Below are 26,192 nucleotides of genomic sequence, written 5' to 3'. Positions count from 1 at the left end.
GCAGACTCGATGGGCCGAATGGCCTCCTTCTGCACTGTAAATTCTATGATTAACCTGTCCTTTAACGTGTTTGCAGTCTTACAAAGAGCATGTAAGTGAGAGTTACTGTTGACTAATGAACCAAGACTGTTATTTACAGTTTCAGCATTCCCTGCCAATTGAGTTGGAAATGGTATGAGAAGGTGTTGGGTAACCGCGTCGATCAGGCATTGTTAATACATTGTTAATACCAGTTTCTTACTCTTGAATTGCAGATACACTGATTTGGATTTGGATTTTGTTTATTGTCACGTGTACCTAGCTACAGTGAAAAGTATTTTTCTACGAGCAGCTCAACAGATCATTAAGTACATTAAAATAAAATAAAATAAATACATAATAGGGCAATACAAGGTGTGGTGGTATGTATTAGGGGTAATACGGTACACCACGTGTCGACAGGCTATTGGTGGAGGGATGCCAGGTCCTGATAGGATCTGCCACCTACTGGACTCCACCCAGAAATGCCGGTATAAGAACCCAGTTTTTCCCTCCATTTCCCTCAGCAGTTGCATTCTGTAACCACGCTGCTGGGGATAAAGTTCTGCTTAATAAAGCCTTCAATTGACATTACCTCAACCTGCCTCGCGTCATATTGACAGTGCTACACAAGGTACACAATGTAAATACCTAGACACCAGCAGCGAGTGAAGCATAGTTTTAATCTAGTCAGTCCATAAGAGGGTCGTTTAGGAGCCTGGTAACAGCTGTTTTTTAGTCTGTTCGTGCATGTTCTCAGACATTTATATCTCCTGCCCGATGGAAGAAGTTGGAAGAGTGAGTACGCCAGGTGGGAGGGGTCTTTGATTCTGCTGCCCGTTTTCCCCAGGCAGCCGGAGGTGTAGATGGAGTCAATGGATGAATAGATAAATATTCAAAATAGCACCAGTACCTGATGCAATGCTGGGCAGGTTCATGGGGTTGAATAATTGATTTATTCTTTTTCAGCAGGAATTTAATGTTCTGACAAAAAGGATGGTTCCGGTTTTAATTCCAGGCTGATTTGGGGCATTTGGAATCTTGCCTGCTGTTCCAGGAATTAGGCCTCACCTATTTTCACTCCTGGGCAGGTTGGGGTCTGAGTTTAAACCTAAACTATCTGGCAAGAAACTAATGGGATTTTACCATCCAGCTGTTTTACACCCCACAATATTTTATATTAAAACTCTGCTGTATGACATCTGCAGTCGATCTGATTTCAGCATTATCCCATCAAGGGGTTAGATTAAGATTACTCCACCCTCACATAAATCTGTCAACCAGCTTCCTGTGTTCTGGATGAAAGTTGCTCAGCAACAGGTGATTGTGTGTTCTGGAGACTAGCCAAGACACAAGATGGGGGCTAGGTTGGGCTCAAGGGGCATTTTGTAGGGATTATGGACGCAGAGAGGTCTACTGTTGGGGCCAGAGGAGCAGTTCAGGCCCCAGAAATAAGAATAAACATTTGTTGCCTGTTCTCCTTGATGGATCCTGTAGGTTTCTCACTTAGCTGTGAGTTAAAGTTGCAGTCAGTTCATGATGATTCCATCAGACTGGATACATATATGTAGAGAAAAGACTCCTGTGGCTTTGAGCAGGTGTCCTTGCCATATCCTCAGGAAAGCAGGGATCTAAGGGCGAAGTAACTTGGACATTTAAATAACCACCCACCTGGTTTCTGTTTCAAAATAAAGAAGGTAGGAGAGGAATTAGAAACTTTTGTGCTCGAACTTGGCCTTTTTGGGTCTTGACTTTGATGTTGATGTCAAATGGATGTCAGAACCCTATACTACGTGTGAAATAGTCACCTGGCAGTGGCCTTCCTTGAATTAACCAATCAATCACTAGAGGGCAGCTCAGAAGGCCACTTAAAAATTGGAGAGACAATGGGAGGTTGTCCTACTTGGAAGAAGCAACAGCCTGCAATTCACGCAAGAGATAGAGGACTCCTCTTGAGGTGCTCGTGCTGGCCATTTAACATTTTTCAAATTATAAAATGTCCTCATTTCTAGAGGGGCTCTCTCTCCACAGGGCAGCGTGCTACAGTTGGTGCGGCCAACTAGGTGGGGAGAGTCTCAAAGCCTGTCTTAAACATTGGCCCCACTTTGTTGTTTGATGTGAAAGTGTTTCCTTCTGCATTACATGGAACATACAGCGCAGAAGGAGGCCATTCGTCCCATCGAGTCTGCACCGACCCACTTAAGCCCTCACTTCCACCCCATCCCCTTAACACAATAACCCCTCCAACCTTTTTGGTCACTAAGGGCAATTTATCATGGCCAATCTACCTAACCTGCGCGTCTTTGGACTGTGGGAGGAAACTGGAAAACCCGGAGGAAACCCACGCAGACACGGGGAGAACGAGCAGACTCCGCACAGACAGTGACCCAGCCGGGAATCGAACCAGGGACCCTGGCGCTGTGAAGCCACAGTGCTATCCACTTGTGCTACCGTGTTGGGAGGCAACCTTCAGGCCCAACACTTCGGGGAATGTCACTTAGTTTCTGACAATAGATCTGAATAAACACCAATCCTGCCTCCCAGAAAATAGCTCAGGATCTAGATTGTGCTGGCAAGTTGGCATGCCAACCAACATGTTCATCCCCATAATGGAGAAAAATCTTACCCTCTAATATATAGAATAAAACACTGAAAAAGGCTGACTTGAATTTATTTATTTAAAAATTTGATTACATAAAATATAATGCAGAAACAGGCCATTCAGCCCAACAGATCTATGCCAGTGTTTATGCTTTACTTGAGCTTAATTCTAGTAGTGTATCTTGGGAATCACAGTGAACAATGTTGTTACGGACACCATTGAGGTTTATAGGTGAATTTTGTGGCCATGTGGCCCATCTTGTTGGTACTGGCTCTATACTAAAGAAATCTAAACTCATCTCATTCCAACTTCCAATCTTTGCACCATTTTCTCAGTTGAATTGTTAATGTGGTTTCAATATATTGCCACACAGCAAGAACCACTGCATTGTGTTACAGTGACTGAAGACATCAATTGTGTACTGATTATAAGAGATTTTTTTGCTCCATGGAATGGCAGTTCACCACGCTTTCTTCTGCAAGGAATTCTTGGTTCCTGGTTCTAGGAATTATTTGAAGTCATCCATTTGTTTTTAGGCCACATGCTTTATAGTGACTGAAAATCATGGAATTCCGTCTTCATTACTTGGAAACTTTTGGCACTTCTTAAAATTATTTTTGGGGTGTGTTTCACTTCTGTTTATTTTTAATGAAAAAATTGTGAACTAGTTGCCTCTGACATTTACAGGCTATTAATGAACAATTGCATCCAGTAAGTGAGGTCAGTTACATTGTCAAGTGTCCAAATACAAATTGTATTGTTTGGCGTTCAAAAAGATATAGGGCGGGACTCTCCATCCCAGGACACCTGAAATGCGTTCTATGATGGGATGGAGATTCGGGTAGCGGGAGAAAATTGGGATCACCGTCGAATGCAATACTCCCCCACTGGCTGCGCATCGTGGACCTCGTTCACACCGCCAATGGGGGTATGCAAATAAATACAAATCAGTCTTAATGACCCATTTGCATCTACTTAAATGGCCTGGCACCCTATGCTCCAGTCTCCTGTGATTATCCGGTTCCCACGGCCTGGAATCATTCGGATGCAAATCACTTGTGGTCTCAGCAATTGTGAACTTGATGTTGTGGACCTGTTGGTGGATTGAGGTTGCCCCCATGCCCATCGTGAGGTCCAGCACATCAGGGCCACGCTAGTAGAGACCATCTGACCGCCCTCAACAATGCACTGCCTGCCTTTGCCTCCTCTACCAATCCTCCCACAGGGGCCCCTGTAATTGGGGGACATCCTCACACAGATACCCCTCGTATCCCCCTCCCCCAGAAAAGAGACCCCCATCTGGAAGCTATAGAGCAGTCCAGACAGGTGCTGTGGGAAGCATTATAGCTGTAATACGCACCTTGCAGCTCCACGTATTCTATCCTCGAAGGAGAGCATCTGTGCCTGCATCTAGTTCCTAAAGATCCATTATCTGCAAGCCATTCATAGCTTTTGTGTAGTGATCTGAGAATGACAGCTCATAAAAACCACCTGCAGCTTTGATCCATTCATATCCCTTAATGCTTCAGTGGCCTAAGTGGTGAATCTCCAATGTTTGCAAACATTGACCTCACCAAAGAAATGTAGTGCATTCCAAGCACTAAGTATATTCCAAACACGCAACCGTGTGATTTCATTGCACCTATGTCTCTTTGATGTGGTCAATGTTTACAATCAATGGGGTTTCACTACTTAGGCCACTGACGTGTGAAAGGATATGAAGGATCCAAATTGCAGGTGAATTTTTACAAGCTGTCAATCACAGACCACTACTCGAAAGCTATGAATGGATTACAGAAAGTGGATTTGTGGGAACCAGATGCAGGCACAGCTCTTCTCCTTCGAGTAATGGTTGCATGGAGCTGCAAGGTAAGTATTACAGCTATAATGCTTCCCATTTCTCGTGCTTGGGCTGCCCTCTAGATTTCAGACAGGGATCCCTTTTCTGGGGTGGGGGGTGGCTGTGGAGAGGAAAATTGAGGCCCGATAGCGGGTTTCCCTGGGAATCCCTTGTATTCCATCCATGCGAATGTTTGCATGGCATGGAACACTGAATTGCATCCTCCTTTACGACCACAAGGGATCGTAAAACTAGTGTAATTCAGCTCCGACGGGAGAACATAGTCTCCAAACTGAGAATCCTGCCCATAAAAATAACTGCTTTCTACAAGGATCCACTCTTGGAAGAAGTAGAGGGAACACATCATGAACAAACATGAATAAAATTTACTTAATTTAGATACAAAAGAACCTTCTGATTCATAAGAGAATGCACTTAACTAAACCAGCCTGACAGGATGCCAACTTGATTTGATCAATTGGAAAGTGGAAACCACCAGGTTGTGAAACATGTGGCCCATCCAATCGTGTTAGTATCCTGCCAAGCAGAGCAGGTTAAGATCACCCATATCACCTGTGTTCATCAGTCCATGGACTGAATAGTTCCAAACTGTACTGCAGTAACTCCCACACTTGCTGCCTCATCATTTATCAACACACTGTCCAGTACTTGGGGAATTAACTTGGAAGGGAGCAATACTTGGTCTTCAAAGAGTCTGTGTAATTTATGACAAAAAGGAATCTTGTGGGATCAACAAGCGGACAATGAAATGAGCTATCAGGGTGAGACCCCAACTCTGTAATGCTCCCCACTGGAGTTGACCAAAACACAGAAAAATAACCAGTTGCGACTCACGGCTCAATGCTTCTCATACTGAGAATTGGAATGAACATGTGAAAAATCAACCTCATATTAGGGCTAGATTTAATAACCCAGGCACAGTCAATTTGTTAAATGTGTGTGTGCCCTTCCCTTCTATATAGATATATATATCATATCCTGTGTACATAACGGCAAATATATTTTGTTCAAAAATCCAATAAAAAACATTTATTAAAAAAAAGGAAAGAATATATAAAATGTGTCAGTTATGTTTCTGGTCATTTCACAAGTCCTTGCACAAACATCATTTATACACTGGCATGTAGGCATCTGTCACTCCAAGACCAGAAGGATTTAATTCCTTCAGTAATTTACTGTCACTCTGCATAAGTAGATCACTTTGTCCCTCGCTGAGTGACTGTTACTCCCAGAACTAGGAGGATGCTCCCAAATTGATGATTTTGTTGCACCCCTCACAAATTGGAGATTGCATTGTGACATTGGAGCAATGTCCTGACTGAATTGCAAGCAAAATCAGGGATGAAGGAGATTATTGTTCAGCCAAGTAGGCAGTCAGTTAAGCAGCTCTATAAAAAAGGAATCCCAACAACTTAATTAATTAATTAATCTCCATTGCATGAATTCTTTTACATTTAGAGTGGGGGATTTTGTGTTTTCACCCCCGCGTTAAATAGGAGCTTTTGATATATATGTGCAACTCAAAATATGAATATCTGAGACAGAAATATCGGGCGGGATTCTCCATTGCGAGTCTGCCCTGCCACTGCTGTTAGCGTGGACGGAGAATTTGACATTCAGCTAAATTTCCCTTTCACTGCAGCAGGCCCAGAGATTCCTGCTGCCGTGAACAGATGGAAAATCTAGCCCCCAATCTGTAACTCTTAAACAGTGTTGAAATTAAAGGGAATAATTTTAACTCTTCAAAATGGGTGTGTTTGGTTCAGGTGGAAGGATAAAATCTGAAATATTTTGAGCCCATCCATTTCTAGTTTCTATGGAGGTGGGACAAGGGACTGGTGACTAATATGCTCTGAAGAGGAGCTGGCTACTTAATTACTTTCATGAGGCCATATGTGCCTTCATTTCAAGTGATTCTATTTTTAACCACAGTTTGGATATGTTTCACTGACCTCAGCAAATGTCCTTTACAGTACTGTTTTTGGGCCATGAGGAACTGAAGCATTTACTCAGGGTGAACAAGTTTACCAGAAAACCACCCTATAATTGCTCTAACCTTTTCCTCTCACATAATTCGACCTGCCACCAACAGTTGGAACCCACCCCCTCCCTGGGCTATCACCTGTCCCATGATCTCTCCTAATGCCCGCACTAATTTTGCTGGCTCTTGCCATGGCTGATGTTTTGTGCTGAAGGCGTTCCCATCTGACAGGCAGTCAGCCTGTAACTGAAGCTATGTGTGTGCAGAAAAATATTTTAAGATATCTTGCCGTTAGAAACTGCATGACTTTCAGGAAATACATGCTTATGGGCATTGTGTTCCTTAATTGGCCCCACCACTAATCCCCACTCCACCCCTTTAAACCCCACACACAATGAATCTCTACTGTAATATCAGGATCACAGGTTGTTTAAATTTCCCCATTATTTATTTTTCTAGGCAAAGGGCAAAATGCTAATGTAATGGCCTTTTCAAAAAGGGAGGCAGGCTGAATTTAGGAAATTACAGACCAGATGGTTTAACATTGGGAAATTATTAGAATCCATTACTAAGGAAGCAATATCAGGAATTAATCCATTAATTTGAAAAGTTAAAACGCAACCCATCAGAGTGAGCATGGTTTTATGAAGGGTAAATCGTGTTTGACTAATTTGAAATGAAATGAAATGAAATGAAAATCGCTTATTGTCACAAGTAGGCTTCAATGAAGTTACTGTGAAAAGCCCCTAGTCGCCACATTCCGGCGCCTGTTCGGGGAGGCTGTTACGGGAATTTGCTAGAGTTCTATGAAGCTGTAACAAGCCAAGTGGATAATGGGGATCCAGTAGATGTAGTGGGCGGGATTCTCTGACTCCGCGCCAGGTCGGAGAATCGCCGGCGGGCCGCACGAATCGCGCCACGCCGCCCTGACGCTCTACGCGGCCAGCCCACCAATTCTCCGGCCCGGATGGGCCAAGCGGCCGTAAGAAAAGAGCCGAGTCCCGCCGGCGCCGTTCTAACCTGCTCTATGCCAGCGGGACCTCGGCGTGTAAGGGTCGGGTGGCGGCCTTTGGTGGGAGAGGGGTGGTCAAACCTTGGGGGGGTCTCCAATGTGGCCTGGCCTGCGATCGGGGCCCACCGTTCGGCGGGCCGGCCTCTGTGGCGGGGGGCCTCCTTTCCTACGCGCCTGTAGTCCTGCACCATGTTGCGTCGGGGCCGGCGCGTTGAAGGAGACCACTGCGTATGTGTGCGTTGGCGCCGGTGCCACTGCACATGTCCTCATTGGCACCAGCACTACTGCACAAGTGCAGATCCCGCGGCGCACAGTTCACGCTGGATTCTGCAGCTGGAGCGGCACGAACCGCTCCAGCACCGTGCTGGCCCCCTGGAGGGGCCAGAATTAGTCGTGGGAGCACCCTGTCCACGCCGTCGTAAAATGTGTGGACATTCTGCCGCGGGATTGGAGAATCCCGCCCAGTATATCTGGATTTTCAGAAGGCCACAGATCTGGTGCTACACAGAAGGTTAGATCACATGAGGTTAGGGTAATTTATTAGCTTGGATAAAAGACTGGCTGACGGTCAGAAGACGGAGAGTCGAGACAAATGAATGGCAAAATGTAACTAGTGGGGTGGCACAGAGTTCGATCCTTGGACCCTAACTATTTGTAATCTATATTAATGACTTGCATACAGGGTTAGAAGGTTCTGTAGCCAAATTTGCAGATTAGATTAAAATAGGTGGGACAGTAAATTGGAATGACGAACTAAGAACTTTATGCATTGCTTTAGATAGATTAGGTGAGTGGACCAAATATGGTAGATGGAGTTCAACATGGATATGTGTGAGGGCTTCCATTTTGGTCAGAAAAATGGAAAGGCAACTTATTATTTAAATGGGGAGAGACTTCAGGGTGCTCCAATGCAGAGAGATGTGGGTGTCCTCGTGGATGAGTCGCAGAAAACTAGCATACAGGTACAGCAGGTAATAAAGAAAGTGAATGGAATTTGGCATTTATGGCTGAAGGAATAGAGTATAAAAGGAAGGAACTGTCGTTGCAACTGTACAAGGCATTGGAGAGACCGTACCTTGTGTTTTGTGCACAGTTTTGGTCCCCTTATTTAAGGAACGATATAGTGGCATTGGAGAGGTTTAGAGAAAGTTCACTAGATTGATTCCAGAGATGAGGGGTTTGTCTTATGAAGAGAGATTGAACAGTTTAGGCATATACTGAGGGGAGATCAAATTGAGATATACAAGATGATAAAAGGTATGGATAATGTAGACGTGCAGCGGATGCTTCCTCTTGAGAGGCAGTCTGGAACGAGAGGTCATTGTCTCAGGATAAGGGGCAGCAAATTTAAAACAGAGGTGGGGAGAAATTACTTCTCCCAAAGGGTCTTGGATCCGTGGAATTCGCTACCTAGAGTGTAATGGATGCTAGGGCAGTGAGTAAATTTAAAGAGGACAGATTTGTAATTAATAATGCGTTGAGGGGTTCCAGAGAATGGGCAGGACGGTGGAATTGAGGCCATGGTGAGATCAGCTATGATTGTATTGAATGGTGGAGCAGACTCGAGATGGTAAATTGCCTACTCCTCCTGCTAGTTCTTATTACTAAGAAATAACTTTTCTGTCTAATTCCACCTTCCATCTCTTGGCTTGTAGCTCTGTAGGTAACCATACCTCAAATACAAATCTGGAGTTCTTGATTAATAAAGGGATTGCTTGATGGATATCAGGGCTTGTGGGAAGAAGAATGGGGATGAGGAACATATCAGCCATGATCGAATGGTGAAGCAGACTCGATGGACCTATTGGCCTGATTTTGCTCCTATGTCTTATGGAGATCTTTCAGCTGTTAACACTGGTAGGATCTTCCTGTCCCACGGCACACCTAACGCTGTGAGTTTTCGGCAGCGTGGGGTGGGTTCAATGGGAAATCACATTGACAGGGGCGGGATCAGAAGATCTGCCGTTGGCCACTTTGGCCTTTGGGATGCCTCCAGCTGCTGAGAAACACAACGTTGGGGGCCAGAAAAAATGTTTTAGAGTAAAGCTGAAAAGAGATAATTTTATGAATATAAACTCCCAGTATACAACCTTGCTGATTGGGAGTGTACAATGGGAATTCAGCCAAGTGGCTCCCTATGATTTGCCATTGGAACACATGGTTCAATTCCTATTAAATGCTCCGCATTGGCAAAGCAGAACAATTATGCATTTTTAAAATTATCGCTGTGTTTTGAAAAAGTAGCTGAAACACATTTCTAGTTATTTTAAAACAACACATTTTCTTTTAAAATTATTTGACTCTGAAGTTGATGTTTATATATTGAACTGAAAATGTCCTCTAACTATCTTCCATTTCAGGGGCATCAGCTTGCGGAGTATTTTCATTTGGCTTGTCGTATCTTGTCTTGTCGTATCTTTCCCCTCTGTTTTCAATCAGGTATGGGCCCCAGTCTGGGGTTGACTTCGTGGCTGCAATAATTTTCTGTGAAAAGAAAATTTACATTACTGTTTTTGAAAAACATTTTATTAAGGCATTTATAATTTTATAATAATAACAGTACAAATACAAATATAAACATAGTGCAAAGACCACCTTCCCTCCCTCACAAGTCCCACCTCTTCTAAACAATAATCTAACTCCCTCCCCCCCCCCCCCCCCCCCCCCCACACACACACACACATCTGCTGACAGTTAGTTTTCTCTAAAGAAGTCGACAAACGGCTGCCACCTCCGGACGAACTCTAGCATTGACCCTCTTTAGGGCGAACTTTATTTTCTCCAGTCTGATGTGTTAGGCAGGTCGGTTGGGTGTGGACTGCACTTGATGCAGCGATGCGAGAAACAGACCTCTAACACTGTAGAAGATCCAACACGGTTTTATTGAACGATAGAACTAACATACATATTTAACTGTGGGTCGACACTATACTGAACTGACTGGAGACCTTGTACTAGCCTGAACAGACTTACTATGGTGTTTGCACTGTGCTAGCTCGTGGACTCAGACTGTTCTCTTGGACCCGGCTCTCACCGAGGAGAGACCTGTCCACCAGCTGCACCAGAAGCAACTAAGTCCAAGGTCAATGAACGCTACCAGACAGAAGACCTTAGCTGTTCTCCTTCACCACTTCGACCCCAGCAGCCTCAGAACCGAACAAAGGCCATTGTTCCGCTGACTGAGTGGGCGCCCGAAGCTAAGTATAGGCTTTAGCAGTTGTGATAGTTTAGTCTGTAGAGTTTCGTGGATGAGTATATTTAACTGTGTGTGTAAATAAATAAGCATTGACTTTGAACTAACTACCTGGTGTATCGAGTCTTTGATCAGTATTCGGTTTTGAACCTTGTGGCGGTATCAAAAGATACCTGGCGACTCTAGAGCAAACGTAATTAGAATTAAGGAAGGCGACCATATTGACCGCCATATTCAGAGCCAACCAAAGAGAGCAACATTTACTGGCGACTCTGGTGGGACTCGACCTAGAAGTGGCCTAGTCACTCCGAGAGAACCCAAATTTGAATTGGAGTCCGATTGGAAACAGAAAAACCACAAGTATGAGAACGATGCTGACCAAACCTCCGAGATTCGGAAGTGTGTTAATGCATGAGTACTAACAGGGATATAAGGTAAACCTGAGAGATTTTGTTGCGTAAAACTGTCGGGAGTTTTGTAGGCCGGAAATTAGCGTAAGCCGTACCCGTGTTTACATCACCGCTTTATCACCCCCTGTTCCAAATTCAGCAGAGAACCCAGAGATAGAGAGAAAATGGCAAAGAAGGCAATGGAACGCCATATGAATCCCCAAGAATTTGAGGTCGCAGCGACCAGTAGAGTAGGAAAGAGTCCCGTATGGGAAGAAGAGATCAGAAAATATCTCAAAGGGAAAGGATGGCCCCTTTGGAGTGCATTCTGCGCCAATGATGAAACAGGTCCAGGGAGTATAGGACATACTTGGTGGGAGAACCTGTCAGAGATTCATAAGAAGAGCTTGGGGAAAGCTCGCAAGCCGATGGCAATCGTGTCCTGCTTGGCACAATTGCGAGGCACAGAGGAGGTCGTTAGGACGCTCCATAGAGAGATTGAGGAGAGAGACAGAAATAGTGAGGAAGATCAGGGGTGAGGGATCAGGGGTGAGCTGGCAAGGTGGATACAGAACTGGCTAGGTCATAGAAGGCAGAGAGTAGCAATGGAAGGATGCTTTTCTAATTGGAGGGCTGTGACCAGTGGTATTCCACAGGGATCAGTGCTGGGACCTTTGCTGTTTGTAGTATATATAAATGATTTGGAGGAAAATGTAACTGGTCTGATTAGTAAGTTTGCAGACGACACAAAGGTTGGTGGAATTGCGGATAGCAATGAGGTCTGTCAGAGGGTACAGCAGGATTTAGATTGTTTGGAGACTTGGGCGGAGAGATGGCAGATGGAGTTTAATCCGGACAAATGTGAGGTAATGCATTTTGGAAGGTCTAATGCAGGTAGGGACTATACAGTGAATGGTAGAACCCTCAAGAGTATTGAAAGTCAAAGAGATCTAGGAGTACAGGTCCACAGGTCACTGAAAGGGGCAACACGGGTGGAGAAGGTAGTCAAGAAGGCATACGGCCTGCTTGCCTTCATTGGCCGGGGCATTGAGTATAAGAATTGGCAAGTCATGTTGCAGCTGTATAGAACCTTAGTTAGGCCACACTTGGAGTATAGTGTTCAATTCTGGTCGCCACACTACCAGAAGGATGTGAAGGCTTTAGAGAGGGTGCAGAAGAAATTTACCAAAATTTTGCCTGGTATGGAGGGCATTAGCTATGAGGAGCGGTTGAATAAACTCGGTTTGTTCTCACTGGAACGAAGGAGGTTGAGGGGCGACCTGATAGAGGTCTACAAAATTATGAGGGGCATAGACAGAGTGGATAGTCAGAGGCTTTTCCCCGGGGTAGAGGGGTCAATTACCAGGGGGCATAGGTTTAAGGTGAGAGGGGCAAGGTTTAGAGTAGATGTACGAGGCAAGTTTTTTGCGCAGAGGGTAGTGGGTGCCTGGAACTCGCTACCGGAGGAGGTGCTAGAAGCAGGGACGATAGTGACATTTAAGGGGCATTTTGACAAATACATGAATAGGATGGGAATAGAGGGATATGGACCCAGGAAGTGTAGAAGATTGTAGTTTAGTCGGGCAGCATGGTCGGCACGGGCTTAGAGGGCTGAAGGGCCTGTTCCTGTGCTGTACATTTCTTTGTTCTTTGAGATGTGAGCGAATTTGAGAAGGAGAATAAGGAGTTAAGAGAACAGTTAGCAGTGAGGGACAGAGAGGTGGATGATGCCAAGTGGGCACACCTGTCTTGTCTCGCCCATTTGAGTAGTTTTCAGACCCAGTACGATAAGGCCTACCAGGACATGCAACGCGCGGTCTTGTTAAGACAAGAAACCGAGCAACAGGAAGAGCAATTGCAGAAACAGTGCAATGATTTAAAAGCAGCCCTACGAGTGCTCCACAGTTCCACGACGGAACAAAGGCAGAGCTCCGTAGATCACGCAAAGTGCCGGAAGCAAATTGCAGAATTGCAATCTCTACGTTCTGTCCAGAATGGGTTTCAAAGTACATTTGGACCCCAGTTAGACCAGGGCAATGGCCCCGACTGGCAGGAGTTAAATGAAACTGCCCACAGATACATACATGGGACATGTACGCAAGAAAACCCCCAAAAAAGGAAAGCACCCCAACCCCCATGAACCCTATAACCACACACCGCATGGCCGCAGCAGAAGGAAACGCAGATTTCCTATATACAACCCCGTTAACCATGGCCCAATTACGGGACGCATGTGGAAAAATTACACCGTTCCTTCCCACATGACCCCCACCAGTTTTTCGCTAGAGTTAAACAGCAGGCTACCATGTACGGCCTGGGCGAAAAGGAGCAAGTGAAGCTCACAGTTTTAAGCCTTGACCCTTCAGTCGTGGCAGCCCTTCCCGACCCATAGAATGTAGGAGGAGGGACACTCCAAGAAATGCACACAGTGATCCTGGATGCGATCGGCTATAACAGAGGAGACCCCGTAGATAGCCTAAACAAGTGTAGGCAAAAGAAGACAGAGCACCCCACAGCATTTGCTGGACGCTTGTGGATACATTTCACAGCAGTATTTGGAGAGTTAGCCCGCGCCCATTTGTCCGCGGATAATATGGCCAAATGGACTCGCATCCTAGTCTCTCATACGACAGAGGCAGGACAGAGAGCTTGCGCAAATTACAACCCCTCAGACAAGGCCCACAACGAGAAATGGGTTTTGAAAAGATTATCCCGCACTTGGGAACAATCCGTCCAAGGCAAAAGCGCGTTTGCAAAACCACAGGAAGAGCAGGCAGACATGAATCCAGTTAGGACGCACCAGAACCCCGCCTGGGTAAATGAGGGCAGGAACAGCCCACTGCAACCCAAACCCCAGGAATGCTACAACTGTGGACAATTAGGACACTATGCACGAGAGTGCAACGCGCCCCAAAAGCAGCAGAAAAACCAACAGACAGCATCCTAAATAAGAATAGGGCAAAGCCAATCCATAGTGTTAGCGCCCATTCAGAGAACGTAGACATGAACGGCACCGACTGACGGTGTTCGGGCTCCCCAACTTGCATCTGCGACACCCTTTGGGACAAGTCCGGTAGACCGGTAGTAGCAGGCAAAGTCCGGGGACACCCCGTAGAATTTCTTTGGGACACAGGAGGGTCCCGCACCACGCTCAATTCCTCCATGATGTTTCAACGAGACACGTGGCCCACAACAGACACCATCACACTCAGCGGTTTCACAGGTCATTTTGAACAAGGACACATCACAGCCCCTGTAGCGATACAAATAGGGAACATTACGATAAAACACCCCGTAGTTTTGGTCGATCTACCCCAGACAGCTGAACACATCCTAGGAATCGACTTTATGAGCTCCCACAACCTCTCATTTGATCCGGTAAATAAATGTGTATGGAGAATGGCAAAGGCAGCACGAGCCCCCGCCACGCTCACAGTTGGAGAGTATGCAAACATAATCAGCGCAGTAGGAGACTTCTGGTTCGACCCTTGAGCCATTAGTCAGAATAAAGAAGTTAGGGAAGTCGTGCAGCAACACAAAGCAGCATTTGCACAACACAAGCACGACTGTGACAAGATAGCTGGCTTAGTGAATATTACAGGTCCCGACCCTAGACCCCAAAAGCAGTACGGTTTTCCCTAAGAAGCAGAGGGAGAGATCTCCAAAGTAATAGAGAGTCTGCTTGATCAAGGCGTACTCCGATCAGTAGCCTCCACAAATAACGCACCAATTTGGCCCATCAGGAAAGCCGATGGATCATGGCAACTGACCATTGATTACCGGGAACTGAACAAAGTAACCCCAGTAGCAGCCCCCACCGTAACCATGAGTCCCGAGGCCATGCTCAAACAGGGACTCCAGTCAAAATCTTTTTCTGTTTTGGACATCAGCAACGGCTTTTGGTCCATTCCATTGGATAAAGCGTGCCAGTACAAATTCGCCTTTACATTCCAGGGACAACAATATACGTGGACATGCCTTCCACAAGGTTTCCACAACTCCCCCTCCATTTCCCACCGACAGCGGGCAAATGGACTAGCAAAATTTCCCGACCCGATTGTCTGGTCCAGTATGTAGATGATTTGCTACAACAGACAGACACAAAGGGAGAGCACATTTCGCTTCTCGCCGAACTCCTAAAACAGATTGGATGTAAAGTCAACCCCAAGAAGGTCCAGATTTTGCAGACAAAAGTGATTTACTTGGGTACAGTAATCACTCATGGGAAACGCGAGATCGAGCAAGAGAATTGACTCGATCGTCAAATTGCCCCTTCCCCATAATGTCTCAGCCCTCTGGTCATTTCTAGGACTGGTTGGCTACTGCCGAAACCATATCGACGGTTTCGCCACACAAACAGCGCCCCTATCCGACCTTCTCAAAGAAACAGGCACCTTGGAAATGGCTTCCACAGCACATGGATGCCGTGGATGCTTTAAAGAGAGCCCTCAGCACAGCCCCCACATTACAGGTCCTAGATCCACTTTCCCCGTACGCAACCGAAGTAGCAATCACCGACCGAACCCTTTCGGCCGTGCTCCTCCAGGAACGGAATGACCTATTAGGCCCCGTGGCATATGCCTCATGTGTGTTAGATCCTGTCGAGCAAGGATTTTCTGCCTGCGAAAGGCACCTGCTCGCAGTTTTTTGGGCAGTACAGTACTTCGCCTACATTACAGGACTCAACCCCATCACCATTCTCACTGAACACACCCCAACACAGCTATTATTAGACGGTCGACTTAAAGATGGCACAGTCGACCAAATCCGCGCAGCCCGTTGGACCCTTCTTTTACAGGGACGGGACATCACAGTTAAAAGTACCAAGACCAACACTTTCCTAGCCGACAATTTGCAATATGCAGGTACCCCACATGAGTGTGAGATCATCACCACAAACCATAATTCAGGCCCATTTAAGTCAAATCCCAGGAAAGCAGGTGATACACCCCAGAGACCCCAGCCCACAGACACGTGCACACCCCTGAAAATTTATGTGGATGGCTCCTCCACAGTTTTGAATGGAAAGAGAATCACCGGTTACGGCATTTATGTAGCGGACGCGCAGGGACGCGCCCTTGAAGAGATTTCATTCAAGCTGCCAGGACATCTAGGCTCGCAGGCATCAGAACTGGCAGCCATAGCTTACAATGTCGATCACCCTGACTCGTTCCCGACCCCAGCAGACATATATTCAGACAGTTTATATGTCTGTAACAGTTTAACGGAATTCCTACTCCTGTGGGAAACTAGGGAATTTGTTTCCGCAGGGAAAGCCCCTACCCTCAGCCCCATTACTCCGGCATTCATAGTGACAGCTAAAGGTAGGAAATATGGTATCATTAAGGTTCGCAGTCATCACCGTTCTTCCCCCCCGGTAACGTTAAAACAGACGACCTAGCAAAGGCAGGTTCCAGACATGGTTACTTTTGCAACCCCCTCCCCCCCCAAAGAGCATCCCAGTACACGCGGTTCAGGTCTCACAGATCAACATTCAGGATCTAGCGAAAGCCCAAAAGGAAGATGAAAAGCTCAGAGAAGTTTAAAAAAAAAACTTCCCAGCCCCGTACGATAAGTTTAAGACACAATAACCACACATGACGGTGCGATTTTGAAAGACGGCATTTATGTAGTTCCCAGCCAGGACAGGAACCAGATTATTTGTCAATTCCATGACAATCATGGACACCAAGGCATTGAACCCACCCTAACCCACCTCAGACCGCTCTGCTGGTGGCCTGATTTAAAAGCCGATGTAACACATTACATTGAAAATTGCTGGATCTGTGCCCAGAACAATCCGGACTGATTTGCAGGAAAAGCTCAGCTTAGTTACACCCGCCCAGTTAATGGCCCCTGGACGAATTTACATATAGATTATATAGGACCCCTACCCCCCTGCAGAAATGGTTTTAAGTATGTGTTGGTGGCCATCGACACCTTCATAAAATGGGTAGAAGCTTTTCCATCCAGAACGAACACGGCCAAAACAACAGCTAAAATCCTAACACAGCACATCTAAACAAGATGGGGCCTCCCACTCAGTATAGAGTCTGATCAAGGCTCTCATTTTACAGGACGAATAATGAAAAACGTCCTCACAATTTTCGGAATTAGGCAGAAGTTTCACATAGCATACCACCCCCAGTCAAGCGGCATTTTAGAGAGAATGAACAGAACTCTAAAAGCCACTCTCAGGAAAATGGTGCAACAGAAAAACAGCATCTAGGATTAAGTTCTCCCACTTGCTTTCATGTTCTTACGAAACACGGTATCCACATCCACAGGATACACCCCCCACATCCTCATGACCGGACGCCCCATGAAAGGGACAGAGTATTTATTAGGACTGGATTTGGCCCGCCCCGCAGTAACCACCCTCACTCATGAAAATGCTGTACAGCAGCTTATTGAGAATATAAAGGCAGCCCAGCTCGCAGCAGCTGTGAGGCTTGGGACCAGGAGGAAACAAAGCAAGTCTTGTTTCGATAAAACGGTACACGCCACCGAGTTTGTAGTAGGGCAGCCAGTGATGCTTTCCCTATACAACACAGTTCATTCCTTTCCCCCCAATTTTCCAGACCATACTCCACTTCAGACAAAGTCAGCCCCTCAGTATACAAGATCACATATCCCAATGGCAAGTCTGTGTGGTTTCACATAAACCAGCTTAAGGCTTATGGCTTGCAGAATAACCATGCACACCACATCTCGCTCGCAGCAGCAGACGAGCATGCCTCGCCCACAGATGACGCATTCCTACCCTCCCCCAGCCAGTCCGGCCCGTCCTCAGACACATCTTCAACTCCACCCCAGAGGCACGACTCCGCCTCTCCCTTCCTTCAACCAGCAGGGACAGTGATAGCGATAGCAATAACGACAGCCACAGCACACCACGTTATGATTACACCCCTGCAGAAGGCCCCACTCCCAGTGAATCCGAGCATGATTCCAGTGACCCCTTCGAGATCACAGACATCAAAGCCCCTGACCCAGATCCCCCGCCCGACGAATACAGATTGAAACCTAGTAGCTCCAACCTCGACACACGATTCTGGCATCGAGACAATTCGTTCAGGCTCATCCGGAATGATGAGATGGACCTCAATTCGTCCCAAGCAGCTTTAGCCAAACTACTCCAGTCAAGAGTATGGCAGCCGGGAGAAGATGATGACATGGAGTCTGATTCCCACCAAACGAATCCCTTTGCGACCCTGTTCGCTACTGAGCAATGAGGTGTCCACATGATGGTAAAAAGGAATCAATGGAGAGATACGGTGTCCTTTCTGATGGAACCTGCACCATGTTTATCGTATGTTTGTTCGTTTAATGTACATGTTAAATGTTGTTTGTGAATTTAAAAGTCTTCATGGCCCCACGCCACCACTCTTTTAACGCCCACTGGCAGTTAATGGAACAAGTTTGTCAACAGACAACCGTTCAGAGGAACTGGTTTGTCGGCAGACACCAATCATAACTACTCTCCTGATTTGAAGGTAATCACGAGAGACAGCCCCCACGACGACCACATTCTTACCCGTTCTTGCTGGTCGCTCAGGCAGTGGAGAAACGGCACTGGTCCCTGCCCTGCCTGAGGACCCCCCCTCTGGTCAGCTACTCTTGGGTAGAGCACAAACGGCACTGATCACCGTCCTACCCGGGAATTCCACCCATTCTTACCCGTGGCGGTCCATACGCACCCCATTTTGGCTCGTTACGTTCGAAAATCTTTTGTTTGTTTCTGGCGACTCTTACGTTGCTTCCGTATACTATTTACATCCTCAAACACTAGGATGGTAGATCACACACGATGCGAGATGGCTCGCACTGTGTCAGTATTGTTCTCGGATGTCTTGTCCAAATATTCGGTTTAAAAAAAAAATGAGGGAGTCACAGATGGTGACCAATTATAATGGGTAACTGGCAACAAAGGACAGACAGACAGACATACGAGACCTTAAGCAAGATAATAACAGATATTATGCTTGTGTCCACAGAAGTCCGGAACCTCAGGAACCCAAGAGGAAGAAAAAGAAGAAGACAGAAAGACGGAAAGTTGAAGACAACCTTCATGTTTTTCACCTGGATCTTAGCGGGGGCCCTTCAGTTGCGCGTGGACGCTACCCCCCTGACCCATACCACATAGGCCGTGAATGATTCCCACCCTTGCCATACACGGTACCCCTTGATAGTTAACCCCGAGGTAATTACCCCTGAGACAGTTACCGACACCCCTGGTGTGACAAGTTTATCACCTGGTATTCACTATCTTACATAGTAGAAGCACTCTTAGTACTGGCGATACTCTGCAGTGTCGTGCAGCCACTTAGACTCAGGAAATGGCGAAGGAGAGCGCACCCCGGTATACACGTTTAGTTCCCCTATTTTCGGACTCCAACAAACCCCCCAAACCCTATAAGTGAATTAAAGTGCATCAGTTTTTTTGCGTGTGTTTTGTTCGTTTAATAAAGAAATGTAAAACTCTGTGCTTGACTGCCAAGCCAGAGACTTGTGTTGCTGCTATTTTTACAGTTTGCAGTGTTGTAGATTATTTTTGATTGTTTGAGTGAGAATAGTTTATTGAGAATAGTTAGAGGTTCCAGTTTTTTTATTTTGTAATGCATGCCTGAATGTCATAGCGCCCCGTAGAGTTTTATAATGATGTATGTATGTAAAATGATTTTAGGTAAAAATTGTGATTCATAGGATAGGGAAGTATAGAGCCAGTGAAGTGCTTATGGGTACCCAGCTTGGTCAGATAACGAAGATGACGCGGTAATGTGATCCTTCACGCTTCGCGTTGAGGATCACAAGGAGGGTGTGTAGCCACCTGGGATGGCCACTTCCCGATTACAAAATGGACACTTTGCAAAGATTGCAGGGAAAATGGACAATACTGAGAAAACAAGCAAGTTCGGGGTTTGTCTGTATATTGGAGCCGCAGCTCCCAGACAAGACCAAAACTGTCGGCCCATTAGCATACTAATGGCCCATCTCCGGGAACAAAAGAGTAACATTTGAGTAACCGATACTAAGGCAGACACCCCGGCGCCAGAGGAGACCCAAACAAAGCAGGCCAACGGCCACCTAGGACATCAGGGCACCCACCCCTTTATTGGACGAGATCAATATGAATGATCAAGAAACGGCCCAATTGATTGGGGCCAAGTTCAAGGCCCGCCCAAAAGAGCGCAAAGCCCTTTTGGGTATAAGAAGGAGCCCCCAAGAGAGAATCGTTCTCTTAGACCCGGCTCGCCACGAGGAGAAACCTGTCCACCAGCTGCACCAGAAGCAAGTAAGTCCAAGGTCAACGCACGCTACCAGACAGCCGACCTTAGCTGTTCCCCTTCACCACTTCGACCCCAGCAGCCTCAGAACTGAACAACGTCCATTGTTCCTCTGACTGAGTGGGCGCCCGAAGCTAACTATAGGCTTTAGCAGTAGTGTTAGTTTAGTCTGTAGAGTTTCGTGCATGAGGATATTTAACTGTGTGTGTAAATAAATAAACATTGACTTTGAACTAACTAACTGGTGTATTGAATTTTTGATCAGTATTCGGTTTTGAACCTTGTGGCGGTATCGAAAGATACCTGGCGACTCTAGAGCAAACGTAATTAGAATTAAGGAAGGCGACCATATTGACAGCCATATTCAGAGCCAACCAAAGAGAGCAACAGTTTGCTGGCCCTCCCGCACATCTCGCACACCTGTCCTCTATCCCAAAAAATGTGCTCATCCGGGCCACCGTCATGTGTGCCCGGCGAAGGTCTATAAACTGAATATAATGAGGGCAGCACGGTAGCATTGTGGATAGCACAATTGCTTCACAGCTCCAGGGTCCCAGGTTTGATTCCCGGCTTGGGGCACTGTCTGTGCGGAGTCTGCACATCCTCCCCGTGTGTGCGTGGGTTTCCTCCGGGTGCTCCGGTTTCCTCCCACAGTCCAAAGGTGTGCAGGTTAGGTGGATTGGCCATGATAAATTGCCCTTAGTGTCCAAAATTGCCCTTAGTGTTGGGTGGGGTTACTGGGTTATGGGGATAGGGTGGAGGTGTTGACCTTGGGTAGGGTGCTCTTTCCAAGAGCCGGTGCAGACTCGATGGGCCGAATGGCCTCCTTCTGCACTATAAATGCTATGCTATGAATCAGGCCGAGCCTGGCACATGATGAGGACGTGTTGACTATGCTCAATGCATTCGCCCAAAGACTTGCCTCTATCTCCCCCCCCCAGCTTATCTTCCCATTTGCGTTTTAGCTCCTCTGTCTGTGTTGCCTCTGACTCCATGAGTTCTTTACAAATATCCCAAACCTTCCCCTCTCCCACCACTGTTCTGGAAAATACCTTGTCTTGTATCCCCCATGGTGGTAGGAGCGGAAAGGTCAAAATCTGCCTTCGCAAAAAATCCAGTACCTGCAGATATCTGAATCCATTTCCTGCTGGCAGTTCAAATATCCTCTAAATCCTTCAAACAAGGGAAGCTCCCATCGATAAATAAATCTCCCATCCTCTCACTCCCTGCTCTCTACCATCTCCGAAACCCCCCATCCAGCCTTCCCGGTACAAACTGATGGTTATTGCCGATTGGAGCCCAGACTGATGCTCCCTCCACTGCCTCCAGACTCTCAGGGCTGCCACTACAACCGGGCTTGTGCAGTACTGGGCCGGCGGGAACGGCAGATGTGCCGTTACCAATGCCCCCAAACTTGTGTCCTTGCAAGATGCCGCCTCTACTCGCTCCCAGACCGAACCCCCTCCCCATTGCCCACTTCCTAATCATGGCTATATTTGCCACCCAGTAATAGTTGCTAAAGTTTGGCAGCGCCAACCCACCCTCCCCTCGGCCCGCTCCAGCAGCACTTTCTTCACTCGTGGGGTTTTACCCACCCACACAAAACCCCAAATCACCTTGTTTACTTGTTTAAAAAAAGCTTGTGGGATAAAGATGGGGCGGCACTGAAAAACAAACAGACACCCCGGGAGGACCGTCATGGTCTGTACTCTCCCTGCCAGTGACAACGGGAGCATGTCCCACCTTCGAAAGTCCTCCTTCATCTGTTCTACTAGCCGGGTCAAATTTAGCTTGTGTAACAGTCCCCAGTCCCGTGCCACCTGGATTCCCAAATAAAGGAAGCTCCCTCCCACCACTCTGAACGGCAGCTCTCCCAATCTCCTCTCCTGCCCCCTTGCCTGGATCGCAAACATCTCGCTTTTCCCTATATTCAAATTGTACCCAGAAAACAGGCCAAATTCCCTAAAATCCTCATAATCTCTCCCATGCCCCCTAACGGGTCAGAAATATGTAGCAGCAGGTCGTCGGCGTAAGCGAGACCCTGTGTTCTACCCCACCTCGGACCACCCCATTGCAGTCCCTTGAAGCTCTCAGCGCCATCGCCAGTGACTCTATGGCCAAAGTGAACAGCAGTGGGGAGAGGGGGCATCCCTGCCTAGTCCCCCGGTGAAATTTAAAATAGTCCGACATCAACCGATTCATTTGGACACTCGCCAACGGTGCCTGGTACAATAACCGGACCAATCAATAAAGCCCCGCCCAAACCCGAACCGCCCCAACACCTCTCACAAATAGTTCCATTCCATCCGGTCGAAGGCCTTTTCTGCGTCCATCGCGACCACTACTTCCACCTCCCTCCCCTCTGCGGGATCATGATCACGTTTAAGAGCCTTCTAACATTGGCTGTTTGCTGCCTGCCCTTAACAAATCCCATCTGGTCCACCTCTATCACCTCTGGGACCTTGAGGCCAAAGTTTTAGCCAGCAGTTTGGAATCAACATTCAATAAGGAGATTGGCCTGTAGGACCCGCATAGCTCAGGGGCCTCCCGCTTCAGGATCAGTGTGATGGAGGCCTGTGACATTGTCGGGGGAAGAGTCCACCGTTTCCTTGCCTCATTAAATGCCCTCACCAGCAGAGGGCCCAGCATCTCAGACAACCTGCAGATATCTGAATCCATTTCCTGCTGGCAGTTCAAATTTCTCCTCTAAATCCTTCAAACATTCCACTGTTGTGGTAAACCACTGTTGCACCTGTACTAGGACCTGTACTACAGGTTCGCCGGTAGTCCCTGCCTGCTGGCTCCGCCCAGTAGGCGGAGTGTAAATATGCATGTCCTCCATTCAGCAGCCATTTCGCCAGCTGCTGTGGGAAGCCACACATCTTAGAGCAATAAAGCCTCAGTTGTATCCAACTCTAGTCGTTGTTCAATTGATCATGACTCAATTTGTTGCTCTAAGATTTTCTAAGAGATGGACATCCGAATCAAACCAGATCGCCTGCAGCTGGATCCGTACTCAAGCGATGCCAAAAAGGGCTTTAAATCACTGGCTAGCTTGCTTCGAGGCGTACATCAACTCAGCGACCACCCCTGTTCCGGTGGCTCAGAAGATAAAGATCCTGTACTCAAGGTTGAGTTCCAACATGTTTGCGCTGATCCAGGATGCCCCGAACTACGCCGACACCATGGCGCTTCTCAAAGAAAACTACGCACAGACTGTTCGCCAGGCACGTACTCGCCACTCACTCTCAACTCCCTGGTGAGCCCATAGAAGACTTCTGGCGGGCCCTAATCCCACTCGTCCGGGACTGTGACTGTCAGGCCGTTACGGCTACCGAACATTTCAACCTTCTTATGTGGGACGCGTTCGTAACGGGGATTGGGTCGGACCTCATACGCCAAAGACAGTTAGAAGGGGCCACGCTCGACCTAGCTGAAACAAAGAAGCTAGCGCTCTCCATGACGGTTGCCTCACGTACCATTCAGGCCTAACCCACCAGCAGCACGGCCCACCCCTCCTACCCCTCATGGACCCCACAGACGGCCACCCCAGCGGGGGCCTTACCCAGCCAGTACGCCTGCGCCACACGCCAGCCCACGCATTCGGGGGTCCTCGATGTTACTTCTGCGGCCAGCAGAAGCACCCTCGCCAATGCTGCCCGGCCCACGCTGCCCTTTGCAAGGCTTGCGGCAAAAAGGGGCACCTCGCCGCAGTGTGCCAGGCCCGTGCAGTTGCCACTATCGCCCCCACTCCCCTAGCCTACTCACAATGGGCACTGCCATCTTCATCTCCCCGGACCACGCGTGGCCAGTGTGCGCCGCCATTTTCACCTCACTGGACCACGCGTGGCCAGTGGGCGCCGCCATCTTCATCTCCCGGGGCCAGGCACGGCCAGTGGGCACCACCATCTTCTCCCCCTCAGTCTAAATGCGGCCTATGGGTGCCGCCATCTTGTCCAACCCCCGCAACGTGCGGCCCATGGGTGCCGCCATATTGTCCCCCGCAGGATCTTCAGGCGGCGCCATCTTGTCTCCCCCACGGGACATGGACACCGACAGCATTCCAGGTCCTGGGCCCCCCAGGCTCCCATCCACCGACATCAGCGATGACCGACCACGACTCGCCTCAGTGACGATCGACCAGTCACGTCCACACTACCTGGCCACCGCATCGACCAGTATGAAAATCAACGGCCACGTGACTTCTTGCCTGCTGGACTCCGGGAGCACCGAAAGCTTCATATACCCGGATACAGTAAGGCGCTGCTCCCTCGCGGTACGCCCCACCAACCAAAGAATTTGCCTGGCCTCCGGATCCCATTCCGTCACGATCCGGAGGTTCTGCACGGTCACACTCACGGTCCAGGGCGTAGAATTCAGCGGCTTCTGCCTCTACGTCCTCCCTAACCTCTGCGCTGCCCTACTACTCGGCCTGGACTTCCAGTGTAACCTCGAGAGCCTAACCCTCAAATTTGGCGGGTCCCTACCACCCCTCACTGTGTGCGGCCTCGCGACCCTAAAAGTCGATCCGTCTCTCCTCTTTGCGAGTCTAACCCCGGATTGCAAACCCGTCGCCACCAGGAGCAGACGGTAAGCACCCAGGACAGGACCTTCATCAGGTCCGAGGTCCAGCGGCTGCTTCGGGAGGGCATTATCGAGGCCAGCAACAGGCCCTGGAGAGCCCAAGTAGTAGTCGTTAAAACTGGGGAGAAACACAGAATGGTCGTGGACTACAGCCAGACCATCAATCGGTACACGCAGCTCGACGCGTACCCACTCCCACGCATATCTGATATGGTCAATCAGATTGCACAGTACCGGGTCTTCTCAACGGTAGACCTCAAATCCACCTACCACCAGCTCCCCAGTAAATCAGACCGTCCATACACCGCTTTCAAGGTGGAAGGTCGTCTCTATCACTTCCTCAGGGTTCCCTTCGGCATCACTAACGGGGTCTCGGTCTTCCAAAGGGAGATGGACCAAATGGTCGACCGGTACGGTTTGCGGGCCACCTTCCCGTACCTAGATAACGTCACCATCTGCGGCCATGACCAGCAGGACCACGATGCCAATCTTGCCAAATTTCTCCACACCGCCACTCTCCTCAACCTCACCTACAACAAGGAGAAGTGTGTGTTTAGCACGACCCGCTTAGCCATACTCGGCTATGTGCTCCAGAACGGAGTTCTGGGGCCCGATTCCGACCGTATGCGCCCCTCATGGAGCTTCCCCTCCCCCACTGCCCCAAGGCCCTCAAACGCTGCCTGGGGTTCTACTCGTACTACGCCCACTTGTTAGACGTTTTAGTTGCTGTGATATGAAGAGTCTAAAGTTCTGTTCCTTTTTCACAAACACACATTTATTTCATTCCAATTGCCTTTGCACAAAACTCTAACTATACATCACCTGACAGAGGCCACCTGAAGCACCTTTACACAATGGACACTTGACATAAATGAGACAACTAATTGCAATGTCTCTTGACCCATTACTTAACAGTCTCCCCTTCCTTGGAGAAAAAAATAATAATTCGGTGAAAACAAAACTTCAAGAAACTCAAAAACACACACATGATTTCCCCCCCTTTTTTTTGTTTGGACGAGAAAGAAAAAAAAACAGTCACAGAAACAAGCGCCCTTCAGTAACAATATCCAAAAGTATCTGTGAGCTCGCCCCTCTTTTCGTAAAACAGTCTGACAGTTGATAGCTCCTGTCGACCCCTTTAATTTTTGTTATTTCCCCTCTGTCCAACATCCGCTTCAAACTTGCAATGCCTATCCGTAACCTCTTTTCATTGACACTTTTTCCCACAGGGATTTATTGTCAATGTGACAGTCAATAGGTATATT

The 26,192-nt window shown here is 47.8% G+C and overlaps 1 protein-coding gene across 1 annotated transcript in view; it reads right to left on the bottom strand.

Annotated features, from left to right (window-relative positions):
- Window positions 1-7,798: 7,798 nt before the first annotated feature.
- LOC140420930 (sodium- and chloride-dependent neutral and basic amino acid transporter B(0+)-like) overlaps window positions 7,799-26,192 on the bottom strand; it is a 242,665-nt gene continuing 224,271 nt past the window's right edge. Inside the window, exon 14 of the mRNA XM_072505092.1 lies at window positions 7,799-9,958. Within this exon, the coding sequence (XP_072361193.1) occupies window positions 9,815-9,958 (144 nt within the window). The 3' untranslated portion in view covers window positions 7,799-9,814. The remainder of the gene's footprint in view (window positions 9,959-26,192) is intronic.

The sequence above is a fragment of the Scyliorhinus torazame genome, chromosome 5 (assembly GCF_047496885.1).
Source record: "Scyliorhinus torazame isolate Kashiwa2021f chromosome 5, sScyTor2.1, whole genome shotgun sequence".
Taxonomy (NCBI): domain Eukaryota; kingdom Metazoa; phylum Chordata; class Chondrichthyes; order Carcharhiniformes; family Scyliorhinidae; genus Scyliorhinus; species Scyliorhinus torazame.
The sequence above is the reverse complement of the archived record's forward strand: the minus strand, read 5'-3'. Positions and strand labels throughout refer to the sequence as shown.